General features: G+C 30.8%; 1 protein-coding gene across 1 annotated transcript; it reads right to left on the bottom strand.

Moving 5' to 3' along the window:
* Window positions 1-7,278: 7,278 nt before the first annotated feature.
* Window positions 7,279-10,889, bottom strand: LOC127256282 (triacylglycerol lipase 1). Its single transcript, XM_051282201.1, has 9 exons — window positions 10,600-10,889; window positions 10,209-10,316; window positions 9,628-9,768; window positions 8,897-9,007; window positions 8,657-8,800; window positions 8,551-8,591; window positions 8,384-8,460; window positions 7,867-7,962; window positions 7,279-7,780 (listed from the first exon to the last, which is right to left on the bottom strand). The coding sequence occupies exons 1-9, from the start codon at window positions 10,768-10,770 to the stop codon at window positions 7,455-7,457; spliced, it is 1,215 nt and encodes a 404-aa protein (XP_051138158.1). The 5' UTR covers window positions 10,771-10,889; the 3' UTR covers window positions 7,279-7,454.
* Between the last annotated feature and the right edge of the window lie 3,451 nt (window positions 10,890-14,340).

Genomic DNA, 14,340 nt, shown 5'->3' with positions numbered 1-14,340 from the left:
TAAAGCTTGGGTATGTGACAATGGTGCAACTGATCATATGTGCACAAATAAGTGTCTGATGACCAATTGCAAATCTGTGAGTTCATACACACCGGTATGGTTACCGGATGGCTCTGTTAACTCAGTCTTTCATACTGGTGATGTGGTATTGTCTCAGCAAGTCACCTTAACATCATGTCTTTTGGTACCAAACTTCAGATGTAATATGCTGTCAGTAAGGAAATTGACAACAGTTAATACATTGATTTTCAAGTTCTTTGCTAATTTTTGCCTTTTACAGGACCTTAAGAGTGACAAGATTGTTGCAGCCGGTAAGGTGATTAAGAGACTATACATACTAAATTCAACTTTTTTCACCTCTAAAGCTATTACAAGATCACAAGATATGTTTGGTAGTTATATGTTGCATGTCAGAAATCCTAACAAGACACAACAAAAAGGTTGGAACTGTAGCGCCATCATAACAATAAATGCTAATGTATTTCATCACAGATTGGGGCATCCTTCAGATGTTGTTTTGAGTCATATTTCAGATTGCAATAAAGTGACACTTTCTTCTATATGTGATATCTGTCCTCAAGCAAAGCAATGTAGAATGAGTTTTTCAAACAACAATATTCAAAGTGTTCAGAGTTTTGATTTGATGCATATGGATGTATGGGGGCCTTATAAACAAGACACTCATGCAGGTCATCATTATTTTTTGACCATTGTTGACGATTTCACCAGATGTACCTAGTTATTTCTGTTTAAGCATAAAACAGAACTTGCAAGTTTGATTGATCATTATTTCAGAGTGGTGAACACTCAATTTTTAACTCATGTCAAGGTTATTCGATCTGATAATGGTAGTGAATTTATGAATAGTACATTGCAAAATTCTCTATCTAAATTGAGGATTGTATATCAGAGAAGTTGCCCATATACTCTACAGCAAAATGAAGTGGTTGAAAGGAAGCACAAACATCTTATACAAGTTGCAAGATCTTTGCTACGACAGTCCAACTTGCCCAAGACATTTTGGGGGGATGCAGTGCTTACATCTGCATTCATCATCAACAGATTGCCAACACCAGTGCTTCATTGGAAAAGTCCATTTGAAATGCTCTACAAGAGGAAACCTGATTTAAGGATTCTCAAAGTCTTTAGGTGTCAGGTCTTTGCAGTCAATACAGACCCTCACAAAGACAAGTTTGACACTAGAGCAATACCTGATGTCTGTGTGAGGTATACGATGGGACAAAAGGGATATAACGTGTACTGTCTTTCTCTACACATAACTCTTGTTTCCAGAGATGTCAAGTTCAATGAACGAGTCTTTTCTTATAAAGATAAGATAAAATCTTCTGCTATTATTCCACAAGTGACAATACGAGATCAAGAAGATTTTTACAATTTTCAGAATCATAGCGACTCAGGAAATTCATCAAGTGATGATGATGTCTGTCCAGACCAACAAGACCCTTCTTACTTATCAAGTGAAATTCATTGTATAGGAGAAGAAGAAGAAGCAGTACAAGATCCTCAGAATTCAACACATGATTTTGTGCCAAGATGAAGTACTAGATCCAGAAGAAAACCAAGATAGTTGCAGGATCATGATTCCTCATTTGGAGGACTTACAGTGTTTGAAAATGACTTCGAATTCTTTGATAATTACAAGTCTTTTTCTACCAAACTTTCCACATTTCAGGAACCAAGTAATAACAATCAAGCATGTACCAATTTGAAGTGACAAGAGGCCATGCAGTCTGAGTTACAGGCTCTTGAAAAAAATCAGACATGATTTGCATGTGATCTTCCTGATGGAAACAAACCAATTGGCTACAAGTTGGTATATCGAATAAAATGCAAACCGGATGGATCTATCGATCGATATAAAGCTTGTTTAGTTGCAAAGGGTTATACACAAGTTGAAGGTGAGGATTTCTCTGAATTTTTTTTTCCAGTTGCCAAGGCAGTCACTGTGAGAATTCTTTTGGCTATAGCTTCTTCTAGAAAATGGCCTATTCACCAGCTCGATGTGAATAATGCCTTCTTACACGGAAGCCTTGATGCATAAATTTACATGACTCCTCCTCTAGGATATTTGGACTCTAATTCTTTGAAAGTGTGTAAACTGTAGAAATTCCTTTATGGGTTAAAGCAAGCTTCACGGCAATGGAACTTGGAGTTTGCTTCAAATCTACAACAATTTGGTTTCAAGCAATCTTATAATGATCATTGCTTATTTTTTTTACATGGTGATAATTACATATATTGGTACTACTTGTGTATGTTGATGACGTACTCTTGACTGTAAATGACAGTACTCGGATTGAAGAAGTGAAACAATTCTTGGATCATACTTTCACAATTAAAGATCTTGGTCTAGCTATGTATTTTTTGGGAATTGAGCTGGCTCGCTCTTCTGAAGGTTTATACATTCATCAGTCCAAGTATGTCATAGACCTGTTAAAAAATGCTCAACTTCTGGACAACAAGCCAATGTCTACACCATTACCTGCGGGGTTGCAATTTGAATTAGGTAAAATTGCTTATTACTCCCATGTGGTTTTGAAATTCAGCGTAAAATCTCTCTATACTTTAAAAATTGCATGGTACCCCCTTATACTTTAAAAAACGTTGCATGAAACCCCACCACCATGAAACTTTCCTTGTGTGATAAGAAGATGATTTCCTATCTATATGTTTTGCATGGCAGGGGGGTTTTATGCAATATTTTTGAAAGTATAAGTGAGCGTTATGCAATTTTTTAAAGTAAAATGGAGATTTATGCTGAGTTTCGAAACCACAAAGTGGTTTCATGCAACATCTTTTAAAGTATAAGGGGACGTCATGCAATTTTTAAAGTAGAGGGGGAATTTACGCTGAGTTTCAAAATTACAAAGAAGTTATGGACAATTTTGCCTTTGAATTATTAGACACGGACACTACTCCCCTATTTCATGATGCTACTCAATATAGACGGATCATTGGTCGTCTACTATATCTCAATTTCAGTCGCCCCGACATCACTTATTGTGTTCATCAACTTAGTCAATTTGTTCATGAGCCTCATGAATCACATTGGCAAGCAATGCTTCATATCCTAAAGTACTTAGCTGGTCATCCTTCCATTGGATTATTTTACTCCAGCAATGACAACCTTAGCTTGACTTCCTATAGTGATACCGACTATAATTATTGCAAAACTACCAGGCACTCCACTACTGAATATGGAATATTTCTTGGTAGTCGATTAATATCCCGAAAAGCCAAAAAGCAATCCACCATCTCTTGTAGCTCAGCTGAGGCTGAGTATAGAGCCATGGCAGACACAGTGCGTGAGCTTCAATGGATCTCTTATGTCTTAAAAGACTTGCATGTTTCATTACAACTTCCTATCCCTTTTTACTGCGACAATCACGCTGCGATCCATATCACAAAAAATCCGGTGTTCCATGAATGAACAAACATATCGAGGTTGACTACCATGTAGTTCGAGATCAATACAAGCTTGGCTTTATTCTACCTCAGCATGTGTTCTCTAAAAATCAAATCGCTGACATTTTTACCAGAAGTCTTCCAGCTGCTGACTTCACTTCAATACTGTCCAAGATGAGTCTGTGGCATTCTCATCTTGAGGAGAGGTGAAGGATTATGTGAATTCAGTGACACGTGTTAAAGATGACAGCACGACACACGCACTATACTTTCTGCCAGTTCACCGCAATACTCCTTATAGATTCTTCTTGTATAGCTAGTTAGTTATTTTTTAGATTGACTTGAAGAATACGCTATACGATAGTTTATCATTTTTCTTTGCCACATAAAAAAATTCTCTTTACCCTCTTCTCTCTGCTATGATATTTCCGATAATCTTCAAAACTCTCCAATATTCATGTCCGAATAAAAGATCTTAGAATAATCTATAGTCAAGTTTGGAACATTTTTTTCACCATATAATGTTGAACTAATCTCTCCGACTTCATCACAACTACCTATATGTTGTTCTATCTTATCAATCAAGTGAGCATACTCCGAAAATATTAAATCATCGTCACCATAACTTTCAACCTTAATTAAAGCTACTCGAAGGAGAAGTAGACACCATGGGAAAAATTGAGGGTAAATATGAGTGATTTTTAGTAAAAGAGATCTTTAATTTTAAGTATTTAAGTGTCGTTTTGTATTTTGATCCAATTGGCCTAGTTCATGGCCGAAAACCTAACATGAGATCTATATTTATTAAATAAAAATATATGTTTATTATTAAATAGAAATATATGTATTATTTATGAATATCTTAGATAGAATAAATATGTCAAGTATAACAAATATAAAGGAGTACATTATTAGGTTAACTAGTTTTCCAATTACCTGAGAATAATTAAATGACAGTAGTTGTTAGGGATCACGACTGTATTTAAAAAAAATTTGAAATTGAACAGAATTTAGTACATTATATTTTATACAATATAAAAGAATAAGTAGATTATTTAATAAAGTATAAATTAAATATATATTACTCCCCCGTCCCACTTATCGTATATATATATATTTTTTTATTTTTGTCTTCCACTTGTTCCGTCATTTTTTTTAAACTAATTATTTATTTTAATTTTATTTTAAGTTTTTTAATTTATAATTTTTTTTAATTTTAATTAAATTAATTAGTTATTTTAATATTAATTTAAAATTATTTTTATTATATAATAATTATCTTTATTACTATACTTTTAATTATTTAATATATTTCTTTTAAATTTTCGTGATTATAGTAAATGGATACTGCAAATTTATTTTAAAAATTAGGATACTCTTATCCTTTTTAATGGCACATTCGAGGTTAGGTGAAATGCCAACGTCATGATGTCGCCGATGTGACATATGTGTGTGTGTTTTAAGTATAGTTTGTGACCAACTTTTATGACCCAGAGGTTGCTTTAGTCATCAGTTCTCACCTACTCAACAAACATATCTGTACTTAATATTATTTTTTATTAATTTACTTTGACAAATTTATGTATTTAAAGGTTGTTCTAATGTTCATTCAATTACTTATTATTCCATCCGTCCCAGATACCATATCCACGTTGTCGTTTCTATCTGTCTCACGTACCATTTCACTTTTTCTTTTTGGAAAATGATTACACACTTTAATTTCATTTAAAATTTTTTAATTTTATTTTTTTTAATTTTAGTTAAACTAATTAGTTATCTTAATCTTAATTTATAATTATTTATATTATAAGATAATTATTTTTACTAATATATTCTTAATTATCTACTAATTACACCCTTTCTAAAATACCGTGTCTACAGACACGGTATCTGGGACGAAGGGAGTATTATTTATTGACACATTTTTTTTTTTTTTTATGAATATGTATATATTTTTTAAAAAATATACATATAATTATATACTTCTTCATCCCAAAACTATAGTTTGAGTTGAGTTTTATACGAAATTTAAGGAATATTGATATTATATTGATAGTGAGTAAAAAGTACGGTTAAAAGACTTTTTTATCCTAGTGTATTAATGTAAAATAAAAGTAGTAGCAATTTTGTAATAATAATGAAAAAGTAAATGTAGTTTTTTTAGTGATATGATTATTTATGGAAATTAGACTATTATTTTAGGACAGATAAAAATAGTAAACAAAACTATTGTATTTGAACGAATAAAGTATAATATATAATAAATTTACTAAAAATAAATTAATAATTCAATATAAAATACTCTTTTTGACAATTATTTTTCTGCATGTGAATTTTAGTATATTGTTCCCTCCGTCTCACATAATTGGTTCCTATTTTTTATTTTTGTACGTCCCACATAACTTGTCCTTTCTATTTTTGGAAATATAATTATGCACTTTAATCATATTTTAAATTTTATATTTTATATATATTTTTTAATTTTAATGAAACTATTTATTTATTTTAATCTTAATTTAAAATTATTTTTACTAAGTAATAATTATTTTTACTAATACACTTTCTAATTACCTGCTAGTTATATTTTACCTAAATTCTCGTATCTACGTTAATAAACCTAAAATATTTGGGAGGGAGTAATATTATACATGTAATAGTACTATAAAAGAATATTAAAAGACAATTTTGTCTTTAAAATTATTTACTTATTAATAATATTATTTGTAATATTGGGTAAAGTATCATGGTAGTTAAAATTTTTTTTTGCTACAATACACATTGCAAATATGGAGATTTCATTCTCTCCACATTTTTTTTATATGCGGGTGTTATTTTTAATTTTTTTTATTTTATTTGTAATTATAAATTATATTTATATTCTGTCTATTTTATTTATTTTTATATTTTTATATTTTTATATCTTAATTTAAATTTATTTTAAAATTGTATTTTCTTCTATTTTATTTTATTAATTTTTTTATTATTTATAAATTTATTTATTTATATATATATCTTTATATTATAATTTTGCAATTAATATTTATATTAATTCATCTATTTATTTAGTGTTTATTAAAATTTATAGTTAATTAATTATGATAAAATAATTATAAATTATTTATATTAATTTAAATTATTACAATATTTAAAATATTAATAAAAAATATTACTCCTTCCGTCCCACGTTTTATGTCTACTTTTTCATTTCCATCATTAATCTTATTTTAAAAAAATTAATTTATAATTTTTTAATTTTAATTATATTAATCACTTATCTTAATTTTAATCTATAATTATTTTTGTTATACTATAATTAATTTTTAGTAATACATTTTAAATTATTTACTAATTATACCCCTCCCAAATTTTAATGTCTATAGTAAAACGAACAAAATATCCTGAGAAAGTATTACAAACTTTGTAAAAATAATAAAATATTAGATGTTATTTGTAAATTTAAAAAATTATATAAAATAGAATATAGAAAAAATTATGAGTTAAAAGATTCTCCATGAGGAGACGTTACGAGGTCTTGTAACTTACCTTGATTTTTATTTCATAATAATAATAATAAAACTAAATTACACAAAATCTATCCGTGATTTTATAAATTGCGGCCAAATCCATCTACTTGTCAAACTCCCCGTCGTTTCGTAAAGTCTGCCTTTAATCCTTCGAATTAAGAAAAATAAATACATTTGTAATGGTAGGATTTAGAATTGAGATTCTAAAATTTATTGGCAGTTTGTACAAATTTAGATGAGATACAGTTAAATAATGACCGTCGAGAAATTAAACGTAGAGTTTATGAAAACATAAGAGAATTTGACGCAATTTTAAAAGTACGGAGCATTTGGAGTAAGTTCATCAAATCACAAGTGAAGTTTTTGTAATTTAGCCTAATAATCATAACAATAATATCTAACAGCACAAGAAAATTCATATATACAACACATTTTATGCACACACACATATACATATAATATATATACACAAAGATAGATATAAGAAATAGGCAGTGAGCCCAGTCAAAGGAGGGTGGTAGACAATCCCAGGGAGGCGAAGAAGGAAAGCATGCTGTCGTAGACATCTTCCTTGGAAGATACACTCAAAAGGAAGTCTATATGCCCATAGTTTTCCAGATATAACAACCTGGTCTTGCAATTCAATTCCTTCACTGTATGCTGCACATCAATCACATCTGCAAGCGCATCCGTCCCTCCATACCCCATCCATATCGGCAGTGAACTCGGGATGGAGCCGAGGTCGAATGCAGGCGCCTTTAATCTCCCGTACTTCAACAGATTTTTCAATACTCCGTAGTCGTACATGGAGAAACTGCCTTTCCGGATCACTGGCCAATGCCAAAAAGTGGGAAGATATGAGATAGTGATGATAATTTGCAATTCATTTTAGAGAAGAGCAGAAGCAGCAGCTTACTCTCGAAGAGATGGTGTATGTTCTTGGAGGAAGTTGGATGAGGCTCGAATTCGAGGTAGTGGTCGATTCTCGAGCTGTTAAAGCAGCAATTCTTCCCTGCATATTAGATGTTTCTTACGTGACCGACGAGATATTTAAGGCACAAAAGAAACGAGGATAGATAACAATTAGATGTCTTTGATAATGGTTCAACTAATGCACTGTAGAACAAGAACATGTCCATGCATTCATGGAGCTTACCATGAACTTAGATCGATATTGTACCTCACTTTTGACAAATTATCATAGAAGATTATTGTAACAGTTGCCGCTCATTTAGAGAATCGATGAGTTCCTAGCATGAAAATCTCTAGGATGAGGTTATTAAACTTTTACAAATAACAAAAATTTGAATCTTGCCAGCAGCAGTTCAGCAAGAAGACTAATTATTACGTAACACTCGTATAAGTTTACCAAGTATTTCATAATGTAGACGATTGAAGACTCCAAAGGGAAAAAAAAAAGGCGAAATCAGGACCTGTAAGTGAACTAAGCATGTCATCACAGTCCATGTGTCCATCACACATCATATCCATGATGTTTGTGCCCAATTCACTGAATATGCCGAACATTTTGATCAGAAAGCAGAGAAAACATTTTCGATCATAAGGCAGATATCAATAGAAGAATGAATTACTCGAAGACCTTTTGAAATTGAGTTGATGAATTCCCAGTGCCATAATAATCTGAAATGAAATAAATGATTAGATAGTATTCCGACCAAAAATTAGCTCGATGGCAGAAAGCAGACCTCATCAAGACGCATTTTGACTAGTCTAAGAACAAGCTTGGCAGTGATGTGGTCCAAATATGATATAGGGCAAAGGAGCGCAGCAGCTTCAACCATGTTTACTATGTCCGGTTGGGTAAAGGCAGCAAGAGACATAATTGTTCCCTGAAAATGTACAAGAGAAATACGCATAAAAGGTCGAAAAAATAAGCCATACACTCTCACATGTGACTTTAGATGTCTTGTGGGACTGAATAAGACCTGTGAATGTCCAACAACAGTGACTTTGGAATTTGTGACTGAATATATGTACCGAATCATTTCTCCCAAATCAAAAAGAGCCAACTCTTGCCAGCTCCAATCCCAGAATTCCTGAACAAAGAATTAAGGAACTAAATAATGGCGACCACTTAGCAACATGCTCATAATAAACAGAATTTAGGATATCTTTTTCGATTTTTATCATTACTGTAAGGCCAAACATATAAAAGTATAAAATTCACGTCTATGTAGAGATTTTGACATTGACATACAATGAACTATATCCATGTATGGTAGCAGCACATTAAGTTGTCAAAGTCCTACTGAGAAAATGGATAAGCATCTGGTTTTAACCAAAATTTGCACTCGCAACGTATCACTTCCCAAATATATGTCGTTACTTTTCTTACTAATTAAAGGCATGTTGATTTCAGCAAACATGTACAGAAGACAATTTAAATTGCCATTATGGAAGACTACTGCAAAGGTATCTGTGATGAGCCTCCCACTGATTTCAACCAATTCAATGTTAAGTATTTTCATATTGAACAGTTGCAATAATAATATTGCTTCGAATACGATGCACTTCTAAAAAAGAATACAAATAGCAAGGATTATCAAAGCTTCAACAAAATTTAGAAGCACTTTGTTAAGAACCATGATCAGCTTGACAAAATTTTAACTACTACTATCATTTAATATAACTGAGATCTTCCATTAAAAAGAGTCACCTTTTCTTTCACTGACAGAGACACGTGACCATGACTCCAAAATGTTCCACGCACATTACCAACCCAAACATCGAAACCACGGTTTGCAAGGACAAAGCCCAATGATTGATTTGGGGAATCCATAAACCAAGCATCTCCTGCCTGTTTTAAGCAATAGATGTAATTTAGAAGGAAGAGAAGCATGATTCAATTATAGCTAATATAAGAGGCATATTACACACTGCATTAATGCTCGACTTCCCGGTAATTGTAAGAGGAAGTAAAGAACATAAATAAATAGATAACTGATGACAGAATCCAAATGAATTTTACAGTATTCAGAAAACTATTCTTACTAGCCACTTGTTATGGTGCTGTGTAATTGATTTTCAAGTGAACTGTCCGATTATTGGAAAGGAAAGTATTTATCTATTTGGACATAGACTGCCACAAATTTATCATCCAGTTCATGATTAAAATGATTTTTTTGGGATAATAATAACAAAAATCGAAGTAATTAGAACACTAAGTGATGTATCATCTCCATATATTGTCACCTCGTCACCAATTTAACAAACAAAATAATTCACAGAAACAATTACCATGAAAAGTCCATGAACCAACAAAATCGGCGAGCCCCTTTGCCTGACAATTACTGAAGGAGATGAAACCCGTTGAAGTCCCAACACGTATCCATCTTCGGTTTGAGTCTAGATAGAAACATACGCGACAGACACATTAAACATAGCACAGCAGCAGCAGCAGCAGCACAGATAATATCCACAAACAGAGCAATCATTTGCTGACCGGAGAGAGAGACCGAATTGCGAGTGCATACATAACGTATGCGTAAACTAACAGATTCTCCCAAATTATAGGAATCCAAACACAATTAAAGGTTTAGCAAAGGTCATAAACGATTGACTTTACATCTACTTGCAATCCAAACATTGACTTTGAAGCAAGCAAAAAACATCGTCAGAGAAAAATTACAGTGTGTTCGGCGCAAGGGAATCCATGAGGCTCGATGACGTTAACGCAAAGACCGGCTGCAGTTGACCTGTCCAGGAGGTCCGATTCCGCGACTTCCGCCGAATTTCCGCCGAGGAGATGAAGTATAACCAGCAGTAGCGTCACAGCGGTCGAAACTGCGGGAAGTTCCATAAGATGGCGCCAAGAAGGGAAGACGAGATCTCCTCCGGGCACCTACCCCGATGGACTGATGAAGCTCGGAGGGACGAAGGCCGGTAAACTGCCACTCCTACTTTTTATACGGTTCACATTCATTCTATTGGACTATTATCCTTGGGCTCAAATCGTCATATAATCTTTTATGTCTACTTCTTTCTAAATAATAATAATAATTTAAATATTTGTTGGATTATTGAATTATAAAATTAATTTTTAATATAATATTAAAGATAATTATTTTAATTGTTTATTTTTTTTAAAAAAAAATTATTTAATTGAAAATATTTGAATTAAAAATATTTAAATATTGATTTAACAGTCCCCGCATATAACTCAATTGCTATCTATTTACCTATTCAGTCTCAATTTATGTTTTTATGTACCATAAAAAAATAAAATTCTAATCGAAATATTTGATCTTAAGTGCATTTTTTCTTTGAATATTATTGTTTGAGTATGATCAGAAAATTACCGATATCTAAATATATATATTTCAATATAAAGTAATTAAGATATATTTATTTAAAATTTATCTTCAAATTTAAATTCATCCAACTAAATTGATTTAAATTCATCCAACAATAATAATAAAATTAATTATTACTTCGATATTATAAGAACTAGTTGCCTCCAATAATAATAATAATAAAATTAATTAATTAATTATTATCCAAAATTTGAAATTTGGACATTTTAAATTTGTTAATGATTTATCTATACAAGTATAATATAAATTTATTTCAAAATATCATGTTTATCTATGTAATTTTCAATAATATCTTCTTAATTTTTTTATATTCATTTTCAACAATTGGATTTCTTTAAATTTCTATATTCAATTTCGAAAAAAAGATCAGTAAAAAAATAATCTATTCAACGAGCTCTTTGATCAAACTATTGAAAATGGAAATTCATTTGGCAATGCATGAATCTAAGCTTATTTCAATCATTTAAAATTTCAAATCCCACAAATCCAACAATTTGAATAATGTTATTTAATAAATAATAATATATTACAATGGAGGTAAGTATATATATTATATGTTTGTGTGTACAGATGGATGTATGTTTATATGTATATAAATATATGTGTAAGAGTAGTAATTGTATTATATTGAATTTATTTGAAAGCAAACAATTAATGCAGAGAGGAAGGGGACAATTAATGCAAGGGGGCAAGAAAAATATTGTGAATTGCATTTTCATTGCCTAAAGCACACACATATTTATAGGCGCGTGGTCGGTAAATGAATGATCGTAAAACATCCATATTCTGTCGACTTAAGTGCTGCGTGATTTATAAATAATAATTTGAATATTTCAAAATAATAATAAAAATAAAAATTATTTTTTAATCCCGTACATACTCTTTTATCATTTTAAAATTATAACTAAACTTTGTATTTGATTAATCCTATAAATAAAAAAAAAATTGATAGAAATAATCTTTAATCATTGTCCACATGTCATCCACACAATTTTCAACGTACAGTCTCAACTAGGGGTGGGCAAAATATCCGAACCGAACCGCAGAACCGTCGAACCGAACTGAATCGAACCGAATTTTCGGTTAACCGAGCAAATTCAGTTCGAATACAAATACTGCATATTTGGTATTTGTTCGGTTCGGTTCGGTTTCGGTTTCTAATCTTTTTTTCGGTTCGGTTAACCGAACCGGATAATTTTATAATAAATTAATTATGTTATATTATATATTTATAATTTATTTATATAAATTATCATTAATAATATACATTACAGCCAGTCCCCCAGTGCAGACCGGTTCAAACCCAGTGCAAACCGCCAAACCCCATCTCCCAAATCTCAAACTCGATTTCACAACCCTAATTTCTTCGTCTACCTCCTGGACATCCGCGGTACTTCACCTGTTCACCATCTTGCGATTTTTCAGCCAATCAGCGGCGGCTTCATCTTGTTTCTGCGATTTTTTATTCCATCTCTTCACCCCCTCTTCTGCCGTTTGTGTGCAACTATCCAGACAATCGTTTTCAACTCTTCGCGCACAATACAACTACAAAATCTTTCGGGTAACAACTACAAATAGTCGATTCAAGATTATAAAATCTTTTCCATTTTATTTACATTGTGCAGAGTTTTTTATTGTTTTTTTAGTGGACCGTTTTTTTTTTCAAAATTTTTTTCCAAAATATAAATATAATTGTGCAGGTTTTATTATTATTTTAACAATTAATTGCAGTGCATTATTATTGATTTTTTCTAAAAAGAATTATTTTATTATCTTATTTTTCAGGAATTCGACGGTGAAAAGATGCACACGCAGATTTATTTTCGTGGATATTGTAATTTGACTTTTAAATATACTTTATGTTTCATGTTAATTTGTTTTTAATTGAACTGATATTGTGTTGTTGTTTATGAGTGTTTCAATTCCAAAAGTAGATTTATTTGTCAATATTTGTTTGAATTCGGTTCGGTTCGGATATTTGCAAATAGTACAAATATTTTCGGTTAACCGAAGATTCAGTTAACCGAAATTTTCGGTTCAGTTTCGGTTCGCGGTTTCGAATATTTATTCGGTTCGATTCGGATATCAAATACCTACATATTTGCAAATATCCGAACCGTGCCCACCCCTAGTCTCAACAATTTCGACGTTAGGGACCATTTTGCCAAGATCCGACCACACTTCCTATCAAATGCTCTATATTTATCTTATGACCATTTGTTCAAATAACTAGGCATTTTCAAACTATGCATTTATAATTCCAATTATTATTATTATTATTATTATTTTAGAATTTTCTTTAAATTTTGTTTTCTCGTTACTATACTTTTCTGTCTGAACTTAAAAGATTTACCTTCAAATTACAAAATCAAAATAAAAAAGTATTTTGAATTTTACTATTTATTTTATAGTTTTCTTGAAGCCAATAACTTTCTAATTTAAAATTTGTTGAAAATTTTCGTTTGCAGATAATAGTTTGAGCTTTTAACTTGAACTCTAGATCTCGAATTTGAATCATACCGTTCCAATTTCGCATATGCATATGCAAATTTTGCGCATAGGCATTCTGGGCATCTGACATTATCGGCATTTGAAATACGTAAGAAAATTAATATTTTATAATTTAAATGTTATTATATATTATCCTATTTATTCGTATATACGTTATAATGAATATTCATTTTAGAAAAAAAAATAGTATGATTTATATAAGGGTACAGTGATGATACTATTATTATTATTATTATTATTATTATTATTAAGTTTGTTTGCTTAGCATTTTAATTTGGAATATATATTTTTTTTTGTGTGTAAAGAATTAAATTATTTTAGTAATATAAAAAAATAATACTCTTTTGTATTGAATTATTGATTTTTGTAAAAGAATACTCTATCAGTTCACAAACTAATATTTTACTTTTTTTTTTATTTAGGACGTAGAATAATTATTTTCATCACTTTTTTTATATACATAAAATTTACTCTTTATCATTCATTTATTTACTCTTTATTTTTCTACACACAAGATAAATTATCAACTCATAATAAAAAATTAA

The sequence above is a fragment of the Andrographis paniculata genome, unplaced genomic scaffold (assembly GCF_009805555.1).
Source record: "Andrographis paniculata isolate CXL003 unplaced genomic scaffold, ASM980555v1 Contig12END, whole genome shotgun sequence".
Lineage (NCBI taxonomy): Eukaryota > Viridiplantae > Streptophyta > Magnoliopsida > Lamiales > Acanthaceae > Andrographis > Andrographis paniculata.
This window is presented reverse-complemented; position numbering and strand designations above follow the sequence as displayed.

Coding starts and splice junctions, on each gene's coding strand:
- LOC127256282 (XM_051282201.1), bottom strand. CDS start 10,770: ATGGAACTTCCCGCAGTTTCGACCGCTGTGACGCTACTGCTGGTTATA. Junction 8,801..8,896: donor CTGTTGTTGGACATTCACAG/GTCTTATTCAGT, acceptor GTACATTTTCAG/GGAACAATTATGTCTCTTGC. Junction 7,781..7,866: donor CATACACCATCTCTTCGAGA/GTAAGCTGCTGC, acceptor GGCATTGGCCAG/TGATCCGGAAAGGCAGTTTC.